This window comes from Typopeltis vanoorti, chromosome 12, assembly GCF_054136105.1.
Source record: "Typopeltis vanoorti isolate ZY-2024b chromosome 12, IOZ_Tvanoo_1.0, whole genome shotgun sequence".
In the NCBI taxonomy this organism is placed as follows: Eukaryota; Metazoa; Arthropoda; class Arachnida; order Uropygi; family Thelyphonidae; genus Typopeltis; species Typopeltis vanoorti.
In genome coordinates this window covers 100,533,528-100,554,891 of record NC_143560.1, presented here as the reverse complement: position 1 = coordinate 100,554,891, position 21,364 = coordinate 100,533,528, and the positions used below count along the sequence as shown (strand labels likewise).

General features: G+C 36.5%; 1 protein-coding gene across 3 annotated transcripts in view; it reads left to right on the top strand.

Moving 5' to 3' along the window:
- Positions 1 to 21,364, top strand: part of LOC150101067 (uncharacterized) — a 69,551-nt gene that overhangs the window by 12,866 nt on the left and 35,321 nt on the right. For all 3 annotated transcript variants that reach the window (XM_090401258.1, XM_090401259.1, XM_090401260.1), the window contains exon 2: positions 17,709 to 19,324. In XM_090401258.1, coding sequence (XP_090257384.1) covers positions 17,709 to 19,084 — 1,376 coding nt within the window. In that variant the 3' untranslated portion in view covers positions 19,085 to 19,324. The remainder of the gene's footprint in view (positions 1 to 17,708; positions 19,325 to 21,364) is intronic.

The window sequence follows — 21,364 nt, the reverse complement described above, 5'->3', positions numbered from 1 at the left end:
TTACAGCTATATCTATCTCCTCTTTGTTATGGATAATGGGTGCTGGGCCAGTGTGGTCTGAGAGAGTTTTGGAGAGCTTTTTCCAAGATGTAAAGGAGTGCAGAGGAGAGAATTGTTCTTGTGTACCAAGCTTGAGCAGAATGGGGTTGTGATCAGATGATAATTCGTTTAGCATTTCCAGTTAGTATTGGTATCTGATGTTTCTGAGAATTGCGATGTCCAGTACGTCTGAGCTTCCATTTGGACTGTGATGAGTGGGCTTTGTGGGTCCGGCTATAACAATAGAATTTTGCATTGAGTAATGGTTTGGATGCAGCCTTTGTCATTGATAGTGGAACTATACCAATTATAACCCGGCAAGTCAGTCTCGAACTTTGCCATGATAAACTTTAATACTTCTAATGACTCCTCCTTGTTTAGAGTCCTGATTTGTTCCTTGATGCCTTCCATACTAATCTGGAGTCTCATGGAGTTATCTGAGGGCTACGAAAAAACCCTTCAACAAAGTAGGCCAGTGAGCCTACGATTCAGTTGATTTTAATAATTAAATCAATGCCGATTCTAACAGTGGTTAGGCCTAGCTAATCGCCCTCGTTGCAATTACAGTTTACTTACCTGTGCTGCTATTCCTAAATATAATCCGCAATTTAATAACTGCAATCGCATCTCTGCCAGTTAAACTAGCAGCTACACTACAAAACCAGAGTTTCTCATATTTTATTAATACGTTACTCAATCCTTAAAATTGATTGAAGCACACCTCCATCTTGATAAGCGAAGCCATTTTCACTTTTTCCGGTGATATGAAGGTGAAAGTAATGGAGAAGTCATATTTACCTATATGCGAGTTGCCAAAGGGTGTCACACCCTATTATTAAAATTCTCTGGATTAGAGATAAGTTTATGGAAGTTTTTTCACTTGGCTATGCTACTAATTATATATTTGGTTTTATCCTTTATCCAAGTGTATGAGACCTCATTAAAGGTCGAAACCTGTCTGACTGGTGACCCTTCCTTTAATGCATAGCATTATACATGTCTGCAAGGAGATGTGCTTTGCATTATGGAATACTAAGGCAAGTGATGAGAACTTATACCACCTTTACCACGAGTTGCTCCAGTCCTGCAAGTACTTCAGGCACAAACTTTGTTTACTTACACTTGGATAAAGGATAAAACCAAATATATAATTAGTAGCATAGCCAAGTGAAAAAACTTCAATAAAATCTATTCTGTCTTATTGTGGGAAAGTTGAAGTATCCACTAAGATACCTCAGATTTTCAATCCTGAAAAAAACAGATAAAATGTATCTCTGGAAGACATTCATACATACACCATCCTTTTCGTAGTCCTTTGGATTACTAAAAGGCTGTCTGTATGGAACATATAGCCTCTCATAGTGCCAATCCACCTTCCCAAGGTGTAGCCTGTTTCCACAAATGGTGCTGTTGTGTATCCCACAAGTTCTATACTACAGAGGCATTTCTTTCCTAGTAGGATGTAATGTTAAATATATCCCCTAGGTGTCTTTTGTTGCCTTTTGAAACACCACCATCTTGATTATTGGAGACTTGAGGTGGTCGGTTTACTGATCTGTTTGTCTTTAGAGCAAGGGTTTCTGTTCACATGCAGTGCTAGTGACACCCATCAGGGATGTCAGATATACTATAGGGACCCAGGCCCTCTTCCATTTGAGGTACAGTAATAAAACAGCTCTACAAACGGGCTGCTAGACAGGATCGAGCCTGATAGTAAGAAATCTGGAGGCTTCACACTCAGCTAGTGATAAATCCTGCTGTCATTTGGTGTTTGGAGGGCATTCAGATATGGTGGTATGCTGAGGGGGGGATTGTCAAGGCCATGTAGACTGGATTCTCTCTATGTGGGGCAGTATGTTTGTGAGTCTCGCCTCCTATTGCAGCATATCGTTAGTCTTTATTTAACTCTCCTCTCCATATACAGTGAAGGGCAATTTATTAAAATATAATTTTAAAGCTGATCAAAAAAATCTCTTGCAAGAAACAATTCCCAAAGAAAAATAATAAAAATCTAACAAAAAATATCCAAAAAACAACAAAAAAAGCATTAATAATCCTTACCAAAAAAAAAAAAAGTTTCCATATCCATTGTATTAACATCCATGGCCTCAATAGCAACAGTCATCAAAACCAGACTTATTATTCTTAATGGAACCTCAGCTGGTGATGTCAACAACTACTTTTCACCTCTCAGCTATCCAAACTATTCTTTGCACAATTCTCTCCATCACAAGGATAGATTTGTGTATCCATCAGAACCAATGTCCTACATCAGAGAATGCAAACCCCCCTGAATTCCCCTTGCTCAAAATGTTCCTGCCAATCCATGTTGCATTTGCTGTCTCTGTTGCTCCACAATTTCTGATAACCATTCTCACCACATCTAGTAAAAACTGTAAAGCTTGAGTTTCTTTAATCATTCTACGCATATAGCGAGATCATCTTTCTTAGGCACTTTGATATGCAGAACTCAAATTGACTTCTCTAGTTCTAGAGAATCTTCTCCAGATTGAGCAGGCAGCAATTCCAAGGTATTTGCTATTAGCAAGGATATAACACAGATAGTCCATCTTCCTACCAGAATATCTTGCCAGCATTCTTGACCTCATCTTAAGAAGCTTCCCTTCCAAATAAACTATTGGTGTCAGATGTTGGAAGTTTTTCTACTTGGTTATACTCTAAATTAAAGATGCCAAGAAATTATATTCTTGGTTTAATCCTTTATCCAAGGTACACTTGGATAAAGGCATTATTATCAAATACTGAAACCAGACTACAATATCTGTTGAACAGATTACTGGAATCCTGTATCAATTATGGAATGAAAATTAACATCAGAAAAATAAAGGTAATGAAAATAGCAAGGAAAGAGGCAAATATGGATATCACAATAAATGGGGAAAAATTGAATCAAGTAAAGACATTTAAATATCTAGGAAGTGTTATTACCAGTGATGGAAGATGTAAAAGTGACATAAAAGCAAGAATAGCGATGGGAAGAGATGCCTTTAATAGAAAATGAAATTTATTCAGAAGTAAAATGGATAGAAACCTAAAGAAAAGACTAATAAAATGTTATGTGTGGGGTGTTGCCCTCTATGCATCTGAAACTTGGACATTGAAGAAAGAAGAAATTAAGATTTTGGAAAGCTTTGAGATGTGGATTTGGAGAAGGATTGAAAAAAATCGAATGGACAGATAAAATAACTAATGAAGAGATCTTAAAAAGAGTAGAAGAAGAAAGAAGTCTGTTAAGGAGGATAAAAAGAAAAAAGGGAAACTGGATTGGACATATTCTGAGAGGGAATGGAATCATCAGAGATGCCATCGAAGGAAAAATAAAGGAAAACAATGCTAGATGACATGCTGAATGGAGACAGGTACACAACCTTGAAAGAGAAGGCTCAGAACAGAAGAGAGAGAGAGAGTGGAAGAAAAGTTTTTGCTACTAAGAGAAGAACCTGCTCAATTGCAGGATACTCAAGAAGCAGCAGCAGCAGCAAACGAAGTTTGCACCTAAAGTAATTTCAGGACTGGGCAACTCGTATACAGAAGTAATGAGAAGTTGCTCACACCTCCATTCCTCAAAAACTACAGAGTAGACCATCAAAAGCCAACATCTACTCTATCTGCAGTCCAACCAGCTAATTAAATGACTAGCAGTGTAGATTCTGTCACTCTTGATCCTGATCTAGTATTCACCACCAACCTCAGTATTCAAGCTATGGAAAGGTTTGGAGAAACTCACTTGGTTGTTCTTGATGTTTCTATGGTATTTCATTGGTTATGGCACAGACGTCTGCTCAGCAAACCCATCCTATGGTCAGCTGTCAACCTTTTGTGATTAGGTTGCTAAGGCTTCCTTTCTGATTGCTTACTCATATCACTTATTATTATTATTACCCAAGACCTCATGGAGTCAAAGACTTATCTGGGAGGTCCTTTTATCACACACACAGCTCATCATACTGTGCTTTGAACACATTCAAACTCCCTGCAGACACCACACTCTCAGGCAAGGCATTCCAATCATTTACAACTCTGCTCAAAAAAAACCTGCTTCTCACTCCCCCTACTCACACCTTTATACAGTTTCCAGGTATGACCTCTGGTTCTCCCCCGATCTCCCACTATTTTCTGTAGAACTTCTCCAGCATTGATCCTATAACAACCCCTTACCAACTTGTAGGTCCTATCATATCTCCCCTCTTCCTCCTGTCCACCAGACTCTGCAAATTGCATCTCCTCAATCTTTCCTCATACTCGACATTCCAGAGGTCAGAAACTACCTTAGTCAGTCGCCTTTGGACCCTTTCCAATATCTCTTCATCCTTCTGAAAACCAGGTGACCAAATCTGGGCACAATAGTCCATGTGTGGCCTAATCAAAGCCTTATACAATGGATCAAGAATCTTCCTACTTCTACACGTCAGTGTCCTCCACATCATTCCCAGAAGCCTTTGTGTTCTCTTCACAATTTTGGCTATGTGTCCCCTAAATTTCAGTTCCTTATCCACTATCACCCCCAGATCTCTTATTTCTTCCTTTAAATTCTGCATCCCATCTTTGTTTTCCAAATTTTAAAACCTTACATTTTGCAACATTGAACTCACATCCCCATTTCCATGCCCAATCACTCAATTTATTTAAGTCTTCCTGCAAGGTCACAACATCCACACTACTCTTCATGGTTAGTCCCAACTTTGCATCATCTGCAAACAACTGAATATCTCCATCCAAATCTTCACCTGTATCATTGACATACAAGTTAAAAAGTAATGGCCCTAAAACAGATCCCTGAGGCACTTCTCTAGTGACTTTCCTTTTCCTCGACATCGCTCCCCCATACACAACTTGTTGATACCTATCAGACAGCCAATCTCCAATCCAATGCACCAATCTAATATCCAACCCCATCCGCTCCAGTTTGACTATCAATTTATCATGAGGTACTTTATCAAAAGCCTTTGCGAAATCCAAGTATGTCCAAGGAAGCAGTCATTTTATTGTAATAAGTAAGTAGATTACTAAAACATGACCTCCCTTTAGCAAATCTATGCTGTCCATCATATATCATAGTAGAGAGTTTCTTCTCCTCAGATTACCCCATAAATGCAGGAGCACCCATGGCTATGTACTTTCACCCGTTCTCTTCCTCCTGTGCACAAATGACCTGCTCTTACTATTTCAAATCGTATCCATAGCTTATAATGCCCAATCATTAGACGTCTCAAGATTCTCCATAACTAATGCTTTAAATTTTGATCACCTCACTGTTTTCCATTAGATGTGGATAACCTTGTGAACTTTAATGCTACCAGTACACAATCCTATATAATATCGTGCAAGAAAGATCTCACTTCACTTCCCTTTACTCTTTGATCATATTCAGATATCAAAACATGATCAGATTTCTCTTCATGGAAAGACCTGCACCTCCACTTTTTCCTAGCACAAATACATCTCAGCCATAGCTGCTTCCTGCAATTGCCAAATGTGTACTTTTCTGTACATGGCACTATTTTTTTCCCATATAACTTAAACCACTGTGTAAATCCTAAATCTGTTCAAACATGGAAAATTGCTCATATCTTTGGGGTAGTGCACCCAAAGCATCACTGTTGCTTGATGTTATTAAGCAGTGGTAACAATCCCTCTGGAGATGATTCAATGGCTGTTCAGTTTCTATCTTATGACTCTTCAACAGGTATCTTAATAGTCATGCTCTGCTGAGTAGTTTCATGTCTAGTATAATTTACTTTGTAAATTATACTAGACATGAAATTGTACTCTTATTTTAATCCTTTACTTAGGCATAAACAACAGGTTTGAATGTGAAATATCTTCACAACTGGGCTACATTTGTGAAGGTAATTATTATTATTATTCTTTTCATTATCAGACCTCCGTAACTCATCATGGGAGGTCCTGCTATCTCTCTCTTTCACACACACACACACACGCATGCACGCACAGCTAATCCCACTGAGTCTTAAATGCATTTATTACTACATTCTCAGGCAAATCTTTGTTTATCATCATCCCCTCATTGCTCACTTACCAGATTCTCATTCTTCTTCTTCTTATTAGATGTGTCAGTCCAAATATTTTGGTCAGTAGTAGTAGTGTGTCCTGTCCCCTGTTCTCTTTTTTTTATTTCTTCATAGCTTTTAGTTCCAGTTATTATTGTTAAGTTGTTTATATAGGAAATTCTTGGTCTGCCTTTTGGCTTCTTCCCCTTCTACAGTCCCCTCCATTATTCCTGTAAGCAGCCCTTCATGCCTCGGGTAGTGTCCAGTTAAGCTTTTCTTCTCTTATTGATGTGAGTCATTAGGGACTGCTCTTCTTAAACCATGTTTAGAAATTCATTAGTTTTTCTTTCTCTAATTCTCATCATCCTTCTCCAGCACCAAGGTTCAAATGCCTCCAACTTTTTGAGGTCTTGTTTTATAAAAGTCCAAGTCTCATAATCATGTACTGTAATACTATACTCCATATGTTTTCGCCAGTCTCTTTTTTAGAGTCCTTTGCTAAAAGTAAAAATGTTCCTTCTTTTGCAGAATGCCTTTCTGGCCGAGCTTATTTTTTGTTTTGCATTTATATTTGATTGGCTTCTTCTGTGATGAGGCTCCCATGCTATTTAAAAGAAGTTAACTATTGTATGTTGGGTTGTTATTTATTTTTAAGTTTATTTTTGTGGGATTTGCTTTACTTGTGATTTTTGTTTTCTTATAATTAATTTTTAGGCTGTACTGTATGAAAATTTTTTCCATCTTTATCATGGTGGATTTCAGTATGTCCTCATTATCAGTGATAACTGCTGTATTATCAACAAATCATTGTCACTTAATTTCAATTCCATTTATCTTAATTTTCCTGTTTCTGTTAGTTCTGTTAATTTATTTATTGCTTCTTCAATGTAGAGATTAAACAGTATTGGAGAAAGAGAACACCCTTGTCCTACACCTTTACGTATCCTTGCTGTTTTAGATTTGCTGTTGATTGCTTTTATTTGGGCTTTTTAGTGCTTGTAGAGATTAAATACGAGCCCTCTACCTTTATGAGTCACCGCTTATAAAATATGTTCGGCGAATGATTAGGACGTGATCACATCAATTGCACTGTAATTGGTTCTTTTGTCGCGTGGTGTGACATTCTGCAGCAGTTTTATTACACACATTTTCGGAATTTAGGGAGTTAATTATAAAAAAAACAGCAGAATTCAAAAGTTCAAAAAAAAAACTTGATAGTTTTTTCAAAGCAGGATTACCTAAACCAAGCGCCTCGACATCGAACATTAACTTCACATTAACTTATCTAAAAGTGTGAAATTGTGTGTAAAACAATTTTTTTGTTATTACAGTGCTAATATTGATAAAATTGCAGTATAATGTTGCAGATATATTTATTTTAAAAAATTCGATTTAATGGACACCCCTCAGTCCCTATTAGTCTGTTAAATCAAGGGTTACTGTACCTTTTTTTTTTTTTTTTTCTCAGTTGCCTGCTCTAGTGACTCAAAAATGCCTCCACTTCTTCCTTAGGAGAATCTTCTATGGGATCATGGGCACAAACAGCTTCATTGTCCATTCTCCATTTTGAAGTTTGCTTATAACACTGTCCTTCCAATCAAGAAGTTTATCTTCATGTTTGGTGTTGAATGCTATAGCTGCTCCTTCCTTTCCTTCATCATTAATATTGCCTAAATATAACATTCCGTACTTAGTGTTTTTCCCAATACTGTTTTCCCTAATGAGTATATCTTCCTCCAGCTCTTCAAGAACATCAATAGATTTTGTCTTTCTCCCTAATTAATTTGTTCACATAGTACGTCACTGTTTCGCATTACGTTACATTATTATATCATAGGTTCTTGTGACCTTTCAAAAAAAAAAAAAACTGTACTCTTAGCCTATCCTGATAAGTTCACGTTCCATTACTTTTACAACCTTGTTGGAAGTCCCCCCCCAATGCATGGCATTATGCATGTCCACAAAGAGATGTGCTTTGCATTATGGGAGATATTAAGACAAGGAGTGATGAGATCTTGGTCCACCTTTACCACTAGTTGCCTCAGTCCTGAAGATACTTCAGGCGCAAACTTTGTTTGCTTACACTTGGATAAAGGATTAAACTAAATTTATACTTTTACCTATCTACAGACTTGCAGGGATTTTCTTATTCCACTAAAATCAAGGTGACTAGACCATGTGCAGGGAATTTCATCAAGCCTTTCCCACTGCTTGTTACCACTGGCATAATTCTTTGTGTCATGTTTACTACTACTTTTACAATAGAACATTACTTCAAGTACTCTTTTCTCCTCTCCTTTCTACAGTTTTCATCATCATCATCACGAACCATGGGCTCACTGCCCGTTGATGTCTGATGCCTGCTTCACTATCTTCTTCCATCTTTCTTTGTCCAGTGCACAGTGTCGCAGTTTTTGTACATCCATTCCACACCAGTCTTTTATATCGTCTATCCATTCTCTGTATGGTCTACCTCTTTTGGATGGTCTACCATCCAAAATACCAAACATAAATACCAAACAGATGTGTTCAAATAATTGCAGCTTCCGTTTTATAATCTTCTGCATTAGATTCTGTTTTGGTTGTATCTTCTGATAGAGCTCTTCATTGGTGATTTTCTGTATCCATCCTATTCTTAGAATCTTCCTGTAACAAGTTCTTTCAAATGCCAAAATTCTTTTTCTTGATGCCTTATTTATTACCCACGTTTCAGATAAGTACAGTACACCGCTGAAGATGCATGTTTCCAGTACTCTTAGTTTTGTTTGCAGGCTGATCACTTTACTTTTCCAGATGTTATCCATGGCCTTCAGATTTGTTCTTCCCTTTGCAATCCTGATCTTTATTTCTTTTATTTCTACAGTTTTACCCACCAATATAGTACTCAGTTGTCTCTAAAATTAAAATGCAAAACTTTGCATTTAGATGTACTGAAAAGTCATCCTCACTTATTAGTTTTTCAGTCTATTGAAATATCTTTGCAAGCTTTCGGCTTCTCCCGTAGTGTTTTCTTTAAGTTTCTTTAATTTTCCAAGGGTGAGAAGGTTAAATAAGGTAGGTGTGAAATAGATGAATAAAGAGATTAAGCATGCAATACAGAGGAAAAGGGCATTATGTAGGCAGCATAAGAGAAGTGGAAATAACCAATTCCATGAGGACTACAAAGACCAGGCAAGACAGGTGACTTAGTTGGTGAGGGTAGCTAAAGAGAGGTATGAATAGCAGTTAGCTAATGAAGCCAAAAAGAATCCCAAGGAGTTCTTTCGATATGTAGCCAGCAAAAGAAAGAATGATTATGGAAGATGACACTGATTGGAGAAAATGGTATAAAGATAGCTGTTGCAGAAGGTGTCATGGAGATACTTAATGAGCAGTTCATAAAGGTCTTTCAATCTTGTGAATGTGACTTCATGGAGAGATTGAGAGCAGTTGATGATGGGGAAGAGAGACTGACTATAAGTGAGCAAGAGGTGTATGGGGAGTTGAGCAAACTAGATGTAAATAAGGCTGTGGGATTTGATAATATATCACCACATATTCTGAAAGAATGTGCCAGGGAGTTGATGCCAGCCTTGACATATTTTTTTAATATGAGTCTTGCACTCGGTCAAATTCCGAAGGAGTGGAAGGAGGGCATGATTGTGTCCCTTCATAAAGGAGGTGATAGAATTCAAGCATCAAACTATAGGCCTATCTGTATATTAGGTGTTGTAGTTAAGTTGTTGGAGAAGCTTGTGAGAACTCGGATCCAGAATTGGGTTCACAACAATGGTATTATCTTTGATGGACAACACTGACTTGCTAAAGTCCATGTTTTAGTAATATACTTACTTATTACAATAAGGTGACTGCTTCCACGGACAGAGGAGAAGGATACACAGTAATATACTTAGATTTTGCAAAGGCTTTTGATAGATTACCACATGATAAGTTGATAGCCAAGCTGGAGTGGATGGGGTTGGATATTAGATTGGTGCATTGGATTGGAAACTGACTATCTGATAGGTATCAACAAGTTGTGTATGGAGGAGCAATATCCAGGAAAAGGAAAGTTACTAGTGTTGTGCCTCAGGGATCTGTTTTAGGGCCATTGCTGTTTAACTTGTATATTAATGATATTGGTGAAGATTTGGATGGAGATATTCAGTTGTTTGCAGATGATGCAAAATTGGGACAAACCATGAAGAGTAGAGAGGATGTTGTGGCCTTATAAGTCTTAAATAAATCGAGTGATTGGGTACGGGAATGGGGATGTGAGTTCAATGTTGCAAAATGTAAGGTTTTAAAATTTGGAAAACAAAAATGGGATGCAGAATTTATGCTTGGTGAGGATATATTGTCGGAGGTGGAGGAAATAAGAGATCTGGGGGTGGTAGTGGATAACGATCTGAAATTTATTTAGGGGACACATAGCCAAAATTGTGAAGACAGCACAAAGGCTTCTGGGAATGATGCGGAGGACACTGACTTGTAGAAGTAAGGAGATTCTTGTTCCATTGTATAAGGCTTTGATTAGGCCACACATGGACTATTGTGCCCAAATTTGGTCACGTGGTTTTTCAGAAGGATGAAGAGATGTTGGAGAGGATCCAGAGGCGATTGACTAAGGTAGTTTCTGACCTCTGGAATGTCGAGTATGAGGAAAGATTGAGAAGATGCAACTTGCAGAGTCTGATAGACAGGAGGAGGAGGGGAGATATGATAGAGACCAAGTTATTAAGAGCTTGTTATAGGATTCAATGCTGGAGAGGTTGGTTCTACAGAAAATAGTGGGAGATCAGGGGAGAACCAGAGGTCATCCCTGGAAGCTGTATAAGGAGGCTGTGAGTAGGGGAGTGAGAAGCATGTTTTTTCTTGCAGCGTTGTGAATGATTGGAATGCCTTGCCCGAGAGTGTGGTCTGCAGAGAATTTGAGTGTGTTTAAAGCAAGGTATGATAAGATGTGTGTTTGATAAAAGGATCTCCTAGATGAGTCTTTGATTCCATGGGGTCTTGGGTAATAATAATAATAATAAATTAAAACTCTTTCATTATTAGTATAAAATATTCATGTTTTCTGTTACTTTTGAATTTCTCAATATTTTAAGAATTTCAAATATTAGTATCTGATTACCATATTCATTTTAATCCAAAACTGATATAAAATACAATATAGTGCTAATTCTGTTCATGTGTTTGATGTACAGAATAGAGATACATACAGGGTGTGGGAAAAGTTTTTTTTTTTTTTGTTTGTTTGTTTGTTTGTTTGTGGGAAAAGCAAAGCAATGATGAAAACAGCAGAAGGATAAAGAGGTTGAGAATTATACCCTAACAAGTAAGTCATTTAATAGTAAATAAAAAGTCAGTATAATTGATATAATAAATAATTAATTATGTGTATTAATATATGACAGACTTGCAGGTTCTTCAGAGAACTCTGAAATATATAAACTTTCTTTCCTTAAGAGATATAAAACTTTCATGTCTGTCAGAATGAAAGCTTAGTAAGATCTGTGTTTTTCTATCCAGTCTGGATCATTGTTTAACAGTCCAGAGGACTGGATTATTAAAAACTACAAAGCTGAAAAAATAAGAGAAAATCTTTTGACAGAACACATAATTGTAATCTGTTGGAAAAGGCAATTGTTGTGAACATCATAAGTATAATAGACTTAGTAATACTCTAACTTCAGCAGTGTCCACTTTTTCAATTTGGGTCTATCTTGCCTATGTATGTTTCTTTTCTCTCTCTCTCTCACACACACACACACATATTTATTTGTTTTTTTAATCATTCAGTTTTTCATGTTATTCAAAGACAAATTTCAGTTTTTTATTATTATTATTATCATCATCATCACCACATTATTCTCAATAGAGTCAGCAGACTCATCATGGAGGTTATCTCAATCAACAGCATATTGAATCTTCAAAATCCTTAACACTCCCAGCATGTACAATGCATTCTGGTAATGTGTTCCGCTCACCCAACAATTCTCCATGTAAAAAATCGACTCTTCCTACCCTTTTCACTACATAATATATCACTTCTTTTCTGCATATTTGCCAAACTGTATAATTTATATTCCTATAATCTCACTTCATAACCAACATTCCAGAGTCCAAGAGAGCTACTTTATTTCTCTTATCTATACTTTCATTAGTATCTTTATTTTCTGACTCCACAGAACTTGTTTTTTGTTAATTTTATGTCACTTTATTTATGCTAGAGGGCAGTTAGTGGAGTGTTGCAGGGAGCATGTCATACAGATAAGTTATTTCTTTTAGAAACCATTCATATTACTGATTGTTATTAGTAATATTTTGTTAATTTATGACTGTGTGATTGGGCGTGTTTGTTTTGTAAGTCTTATTATGTATATATTTTTTAAAAAATGTTTGCACATAGCATCAATGTGTAGAAGAATAATGGCGGCTAATACTTCCAAAGAGTTTAATATGAGGAACTTTGGGCAGTGTAATGCGTGCTTAATGTACTTATTGCCAAGGGTGAATGACTTATGATATGAAAACAAGAGTAAAGATGTGTCAGAAATATTTTTGTGAACAACTGCAAAAAGAGAGGGAGAATGAAGTGATGATTGTTATTAATGATGATGTTTATTATTTTAACGGTATAATAGAACACAGAAACTAAGTAAATAATTAATTTATTAACTTGATGCTGATATTTCGCTGGTATTATAACCAGCATCTTCAGAGCACAAAAACACTGTTTGTCACAATACGCGAGACTAAAACAACATGGTGTACTTAAACAAAATTGTAGCAGCAACACAAAGACTAAAGTCCTGATTTTGGCGCCCTCTATCTGAAATAAAAAAAAAAAAAAACTATCATATATTACTAGAGTCCTAGAAAAGTGCTAGTTTTTTCTTAATATGACTGTCTCCCAGATCTTCGGCAAGTTAATACAGCCATATTTGTTAAGATTTGGAGTGTGTTTTAGGGCTTCTGTCACCTCTAAGAACAATCTCTCTGATTTATACGGGTTTCTGTGTAGTACTTTTGTGTTTTTCCAGTTGATCCTGTGTGCAGGGGTATCCAGAGCATGGTCTGCTAGGCCCGATTTCCCATAATGATAATTCCGGACGTATCGTTTATGTTCGCTGATGCGGATATTCACAGTTCTTCCTGTTTGACCATAGTAGGCTTGATTGCATGAGCAGGGTACTTGGTAGACTCCTGGATGTGATAAAGGAGGAATGCTGTCCTTGGGTGAGCGGATGAGGGTGGCTAATTTGCTACATGGTCTGAATGTAGTGCGTAGTTTATGTTTATTGAGAATTCTTGAGATCTTTTCGGATGTGCCTTTAATGTAAGAGATGGTGACTGTTTTGTTGTAGTTCTCTGTGGTGGATGGTGGGAGGGGTTTCTTAGGCGTGTTTAGTATTTTGTTTATTTTATGTGGATTGTAGCCGTTGGCCAAGAAGGTGTGGCGTAAGTGAGTCAGTTCAGCAGTAAGAGCCTTGTCATTGGAACAGTCATTATAGTAAAAGTGTTGCAGAGAATGTAGTAGGAGTGAGCTATAGTGGACAAAATATGAATACAAAATATGAACGTATGAAAGAAGTGGTTAAAGTAAAGTGGCAGTGAGAAGACAAATAGAAACCCGTATAAATCAGAGAGATTGTTCTTAGAGGCGACAGAAGCCCTAAAACACACTCCAAATCTCAACAAATATGGCTGTATTAACTTGCCAAAGATCTGGGAGACAGTCATATTAAGAAAAAACTAGCACTTTTCTAGGACTCTAGTAATATATGATAGTTTTTTTTTTTTTTTTTTTTTTTTTTTCAGATAGAGGGTGCCAAAATCAGGACTTTAGTCTTTGTGTTGCTGCTACAATTTTGGTTTAGGTACACCATGTTGTTTTAGTCTCGCGTATTGTGACAAACAGTGTTTTTGTGCTCTGAAGATGCTGGTTATAATACCAGCGAAATATCAGCATCAAGTTAATAAATTAATTATTTACTTAGTTTCTGTGTTCTATTATACCGTTAAAATAATAAACAACATGTTCGACGAACACATAAGTCTGTCCACACGTGTTATTAATGATGTAAGTCATTATAGTAAAAGTGTTGCAGAGAATGTAGTAGGAGTGAGCTATAGTGGACAAAATATGAATACATGTATGAAAGAAGTGGTTGAAGTAAAGTGGCAGTGAGAAGACAAATAGCATGCTTACATGGAGTCCTGTGAATATTAGCTCAAGCAACTTGAAACATTTAGCATGTGACACAGCAGGAAAGAAAATGAAAAAAAAAAAAGAGTGAATGAGAAGAGTATGAAAGAGTGAGAAACCGGAAGTAAAGAGAATATACTGTATGGAGATTCTATGATTAGAGATATACTTGATAAGAATATGACAAAAAGCATGTTTCACGGGTGCAGAGATCAAGCAGATTAGTACGCCGAGAAGAGAAGTAAGAGTTGATTGTTTTGGCAGGCATAAATGATATGAAAAACAAGAAATATGCAATGAGAGAAGATATGAAAAAGTTGCTGGAAGAAGTGAAAAGAAGAATGAGAAGGTAAAGATTGTGAGTCTGTTGTTACAGTATTGATAGGACTGAATTAAGAATAAGGGATATGATTCTGAGAAGATTGTGCAGGAAGAATGGTGTGTAGTTTGTAAGTAGATGTCTGGTGCACATTTCATGGATAAAAGACACATACCTACCTATTGGACTGCATTTGAATGGATTTCGAAGAAATAAGAGCGATTTGGATGTGATGGTGGATAGGGATTTAAAATTTAGAGGACACTAACTTGTAGAAGTAAAGAAATTCTGATTTCATTGTATAAGGCCTTTATTAGGTCACATATAGACGACTGTGCACAGATTTGGTCACCCAGTTTTCAAACAGATGATGTGGTATTGGAAAGGGTCCAAAGGCAATTGACTAAGGTGTTGTCTGGTCTCTGGGATGTTGATATAAAGAAATGTTGAGAAGATGCAATTTACAGAGTTTGGTGGATAGGAGGAGGAGGGGTGATATGATAGCAACATGAGTTGGTAAGGGATTCTTATCAGATTAACATTGAAGAGGTTTTTCATAAAATGATGGGAGATAGGAAGAACAAGAGGTCATCACTACCACATTCTTCTATGTAAATATATATTTAAGATATGGCAATATACAGGGTGTTCGGGATAAATTTGACATATTTATAATTAATTATATTTTTCCGTAAGTTACATGTATTAACACACACTTCTCTTCATTTAAAAGTTTGGACCCTTCTTCATTCATATACAAGATGTCAGAAAGGATGGATAGCTGGAACCCACCTGAATCATGGAAGAGAATAACTTGTATCATGATGATTCGTGCCCGCCATCAAAATAAGGATATTACGACTGCTGCCCAATGCTCCCTGAATACAGTAAAAACAATCAAGCATGAACTAGAGACTTGCAATGGTGACTACGAGGATGTAGCAAGAAGAAAGATCCCTAGCAGATGATCTGATTGCGTTCGTACAGCAGAATTCCTCACAAATCTGCAGGAACAGGTGTTGAAGAACCCTGGCATTGGAATTCGGGCTTTGTTCGTGGAGTTGCTAACTGTAGTCAAGCCCTGGATAACAAGGGTAGCCAATGGTAGGCCGTATGTATGGCAGCAGGATTCGGCCCCTTGCCACACCTCTGGGAAAAGTCAAAAATGGTTGTCTGAAAATTTCTACGACTTCACCAGTCCAAATGTTTGGCCTCCAAACTCCCCAGACCTTAACCCCATGGATTATTTTGTATGGGGCGCAGTTGAAAAAGACACCAATCGCACTTCCAGTAATACAAAAGCCCAGTTAATGGATAAAATTAAAACAGTTTTTGCGGCCCTTCCCAGGGAGACTGTAGCATCAGCTTGTTCGAGGTTCCGAAGCAGAATTGAAGCTGTGATCGATGCTAATGGTGGTTATTTTGAGTAAATCTTGTTGATAGTATTGTAATTAACTCTGCCTGTAATGTTTTTTTGTCAATTCATTAAATTTAATAGATACAAAGAAGATTTTATTTTTCCTTACGAAACTGTCAAATTTATCCCGAACACCCTGTAGCTGACTACCTAAGATAAATTAGACAATCAGAAAATTCTGAATTTGGCTGTAAATAAAAAATGGATATAATATCCTTTTTATAAATAACTTACTTTTGCCAGATTGAAGCCTTTTAGGCCCTTTATTTTAATATTTCAAGAAGTTAATTTTCTTTGCCTCCAGATGCTATCTCGTCATTCTATTCTAATTTCTCTAATTGAAATCATCCATAATCATCACTCTTCTCTTATTTATTACTACCGCTAAATAATAATTACCACTGCACTTTTACATTTCCAGGCTTATAACAGCATTCCATTAAATATCTCTCCATGCTACCTCAATACCACTCTCACTATTTCCATGTTGAACAGACATTCTTCTGACTATCATTGACAGCAGTTCCCTTTCCTCTTATTCTTCTCTTCTCTTATCATCACAGAAAACTCTTTCCACAAAACATGCAAACCAGCCAGAAGAACACAATTAACAGAAGAATATAACACACTGACCTCATCGGCTGTATTTAAAGAGAAAAAAAATCAGAGAAAACATCATATACCTATATGTTTTCCTCTTAGTACATCCTTATTGAACTATCCTAGAACTTTTGAGATTTGAGAACTAACCAACTCTCAAATCTATCTGTTATTTGATATAATTTATTTTCATAGCCAATGTTCTCAGGCCCTGATATCATCTTTCTTTTCTAATGTTTCCTTACTCCCTTAAAATTCATGTGATCAAATCTGTGCACAGTATTTCACATTAATTTGGTCAAGGCTGAATACAGTGGAACAAATCTTTGTTTTCTGCAGATCAGCATCTTTTTGACTACTGCAGCAGTCTGCTGAATAACCTCACAACTTTTGCAGCATGGCTCTTGAACCAGCTCTTTGTTGACAATCACTCCTCCACACACACACACACACACACACATGATCTTTTGTCTTTCCAACTTCTTGCATATACTTTCACCATTAGAATATGCATCATTCCATCTTTTGAATCCCTTTAAATCCTTACATTTCATATTAAATTGATATCACCATACATTTACCTACTTTGCAGGCTATTGAAATCCTCCTTCAGAGCCACTGTATCAGCACAATTCACAAAACACTGACTCTAGTTCCACCAATGAAAAAACAGGGTGAAAGGACATGTTTAACCAGGTGATATCTGGCTCACATTTGATTATGTTGTATCATCATAATGCATGTGCGACCAGGTTTTCATAGTAGTCCAAAATAAGTTGCTATTTTAGTGCACACTTCCTCTGGTTGTGAATGTTGTTGATATTCTTGTTCATGCTGGCTGAAGGTAAGATTCGGCTAGGCTTGAATGTATTCATGGAAATAGTTATCCTGATTTGATGGCTGAGTAGATAGCATCTCTGCTCTCTTTACATCTGTTCTGTGAGAGCAAATCCCACTATATCATAGATATCCTTCCATATTTATTAAAGTATATATACATATATGAAATTTAGTTTTAGATCATATTTTTAATTTTGACAGCTTATGCATATAATAGAATTATTTTAACTCCTAATAACAGTATGTTAATCAGAATGTGTTTATTTTCAGTTGGTGAATGCAACTTTTACAATGCCTCTGTGGATCCTGTAACTACAAATTCCCCACTCCACCATATGGTTTTAGAAAAATATCAAAGTGCACAGTGTTTATTTGCAAAAGAAGATTCTATACATCCAGTGGGACAAAATACTATCGAACAAAATGAACTTAGGTTTTTATGTCATCAGTGTGGTAAAGTATTTAATCAGCGGGCTGATTTAGATATTCACAATTTTAGTCACAATGGTGCCCGCCCGTTGGAATGTCACATATGTAAAGCAAAGTTTGCAGCTCCTAGCAGTCTTAAACAACACCTGAGAATTCACTATGATGAACGGCCATTTACATGTTCTGTATGTGGAAAAGCATTCAGACAGTTGTCAAATCTTGATGCCCACCTTCGAACTCACACAAATGATAGACCTTATGCCTGTGTAACCTGTGGCTTGAAGTTCAAACAATCAGGACATTTGAGCAAACATCAACAGATTCACCGAGAAGGCAGAACCGTAGGACACCGTGGAAGAAAGACCTCAAATTTTTATGGACTTTCACAGAATGCTGCAGTTTGTGGTGATGATCGACCTTATACTTGCCAAACCTGTGAAAAGAAGTTTAAACATGCATCTAATCTTGAAGTTCATCTGAGAACTCATACAAATGAAAGACCATTCAGCTGTGAAACTTGTGGTATGAAATTTAAACAAGCTGGACATTTAGCTAGACATAAAAAGATTCATAAAGATGGGCGACTTTTTGCTCAGCGAGGTAGATGGGCTGTAATTTCAGAAAGAAAACCGCCTAAAGTAACAGCACATAGTAATCGACCACGACAGCCACTGATGTGTACAACATGTGGCAAGAATTTCAAATATTTATCACTTTTGGATATACATCTTAGGACACATACAAATGAAAGACCATATGCTTGTCAGACTTGTAGTTTGAAATTTAAACAAGTTGGTCACCTTAGGAAACATGAAGAAATACACCAGAGGGGAAGATTATATGGGAAACGTGGTAGATGGGCAATTATTGGTGACAAAACAAGCATTCATATTGAAAGGGTTTTTGCATGTTCTACTTGTGGAAAAACATTCAAACATTCATCAGTTCTTGATATTCACTTGAGGACTCATACAAATGAGCGTCCTTACAGATGTGAAACTTGTGGTTTCCGTTTTAAACAAGTTGGCCATCTTAGTAGGCACAAAGAGATACATAAAAATGGACGACTCTTTGGTCAGCGGGGAAGATCTAGAGGCTTTTACAAACTGTCTCAGGTGACCCCAAATTTTGAGCAAACAGAGGATATTCAGGTTGATCATCCAGTCAGTTTAGTTAAAGTAGAATGGGAAGAAATGAATGGTGAAATTTATTGCTAGAATACACTGTTATGTCATCTTCTAGGTATGAGGATGTCGTTTCAAAGGCTGTGTTTCATTTAGGAGAGTGAGATGGTTTATAATGTAGGATCTGTTATATGCACCTGAATATATCCTGCAATATACTTTTGTATAAACAGCAGTGATTATTGATTGTACTACATGTCCATAAATAATAAGTCCATAGATTGGTTCTTGCTATTTATCATGTGATCTTGCAATAGACGTGGGCCCAATCAGGTATTTATATAATCACTTTGATATACATAATTTGATATAGGCTTGAAATGATGTGTAATTTGAAATGAATTATACCAATCAAATGTTATTTCAGAATGAAGAACAATTAGCGTAGCTAATTGTTCTTCATTCTGAAAAAGGAACAGTTAGTTTTTTCTTTTTCTTTAAAGGAACAGTTAGCTGTTTTGCTAACAGTTTCTCTTCTGTTTAAAGTGATAACACTAGTTTAGATTAGCTCCATTCATCAATTCTTGAGTGCTAACAGTTTTGGATTCCCTTTTTAATATCTCCATTTTTAACATGATTCTGCCATTCATGGCATCTGTGCACTCCCCTAATTTTTTCCAGGAGGACGTTCGTTCTCTAATGTTTGATCAACTGTTGTATTTCTAACTCAACTCTTAGATCTGTAAGTTAAAATTGTTTTGAACACTATCTTCTATAAGACTTTACTGTTATGGCTAATTTCTTATTAGATAAAAATTTCTTCACCTGCAACCAGCTATGCTAGGGTTGTTTATTCTATTATTGATTTTCAAGTTTAATTTGCCATCTTCACTAAAAATTATACCTAAATAGCTGAAGTATTTTACTTAGTCTATAGGTTTTACATTGAAAATGCAGTTCATGTTTTCCATGTTCGTCTGTTTTCATAGTTAATGTGTTTTTTATTGTTTATTTTCATATCGCATTTGTTACAACAGTTTTTACATTTAATTAAAGAGTCCTAAGTTGTACTGTATTTATTTAGTAGTATAATCATCATCTGCATACAAAAAAGAACTGTGTTGAATATTTTTGATTTTGATATCAGGTTTAATGCTATTTACTTTCATAACACGATCCATATAGATGATGAATAGCAGTAGAGATAATATGCACCCTTATCATAGACTGTTTTTTCTCATCAAACCATCTTTCTTCCCAACCTCCTTCAATTCTACCTTCTGATTTACAGCTTAAGTATGGGCTCTATATTTCTCTGTATAATTTCTCATTTACCCATATAATCATAGGGTTTTTAAAGAGCTTTTCTCTTTGCACCATATAATATGCTTTCCCAATCTCCTATTGATTTAGCTCACTCGTAGACTCACACCACTGTGCAAGCATTTGAAACCAAACCCAAATCCAACAGAATAGGTTGGTTAACCTTATTCTGGGAGCATCTTATGTCTATGGATGTGTGTGTGTTCATGGGGTCAGTTTGCCTGTTTTAAGGGACAAAAAATCTGAGTTTCCAGGAGAAAAATCCTCCACCTTGTATGAGACAGGTTAACTCAACATGTGATTGAAAACACCTGATAAAGGGTTCCTTACATCATAGATGGGACAACCAAAGTGGTCTTCTAAAGCAACTGAGCTAAAGAGACTCTATTACCAAATCTACAAAATTAAATACAGATACTTGTTATATTTCCATGTTTTCACAACTATTTGTCTTAAAATGAAAATCTTACAATCCCTACTTAGTCTGAACCCAGCTTGTTCTTCGGTAGGGAAATTGTTCAGTAATTCTGACATTGTTTTATTTCTCCTTTTTTTAGATGAGTACTATAAGAGCTTGATTTTGATCAGAAATTTGACAAGTGCCTGGTCAAAAATGACCTATTGAACATCAAATATTGTCTACTCCAGCTACCTTTCCACAATTCAGGTCCTTAATTTCCTAAATCCAGGTCCACTGGCCTGGTTGGCTGAGTGGTCAGCGTATCCGCTCTCCGGTCAAAAGGCTTCAAGTTCGAATCCTGCTGTGGGCATGAATGTTTGTGATTGTCTGTGAAAATACTAGTGGTGATGATGGTAGTTACAGATTTGTTGTAGTTGGTGGAGACAATGTTGTAGAGTAGGTGCCCTCCCTCGATGAGTCTTTGGACTCCCTGGAGGTGTAACGTAATAATAATAATAATAATGGCTTTATCTATCTCAAATATTGATATGTAATCTTGTTTGCATTTCTTCTGAATATTTTCTGTCCCCCTGTTCTCTCATTGTCCAGATTTTTAGAATATTTTTTATCTTCAGTTTTCATCACCTTGA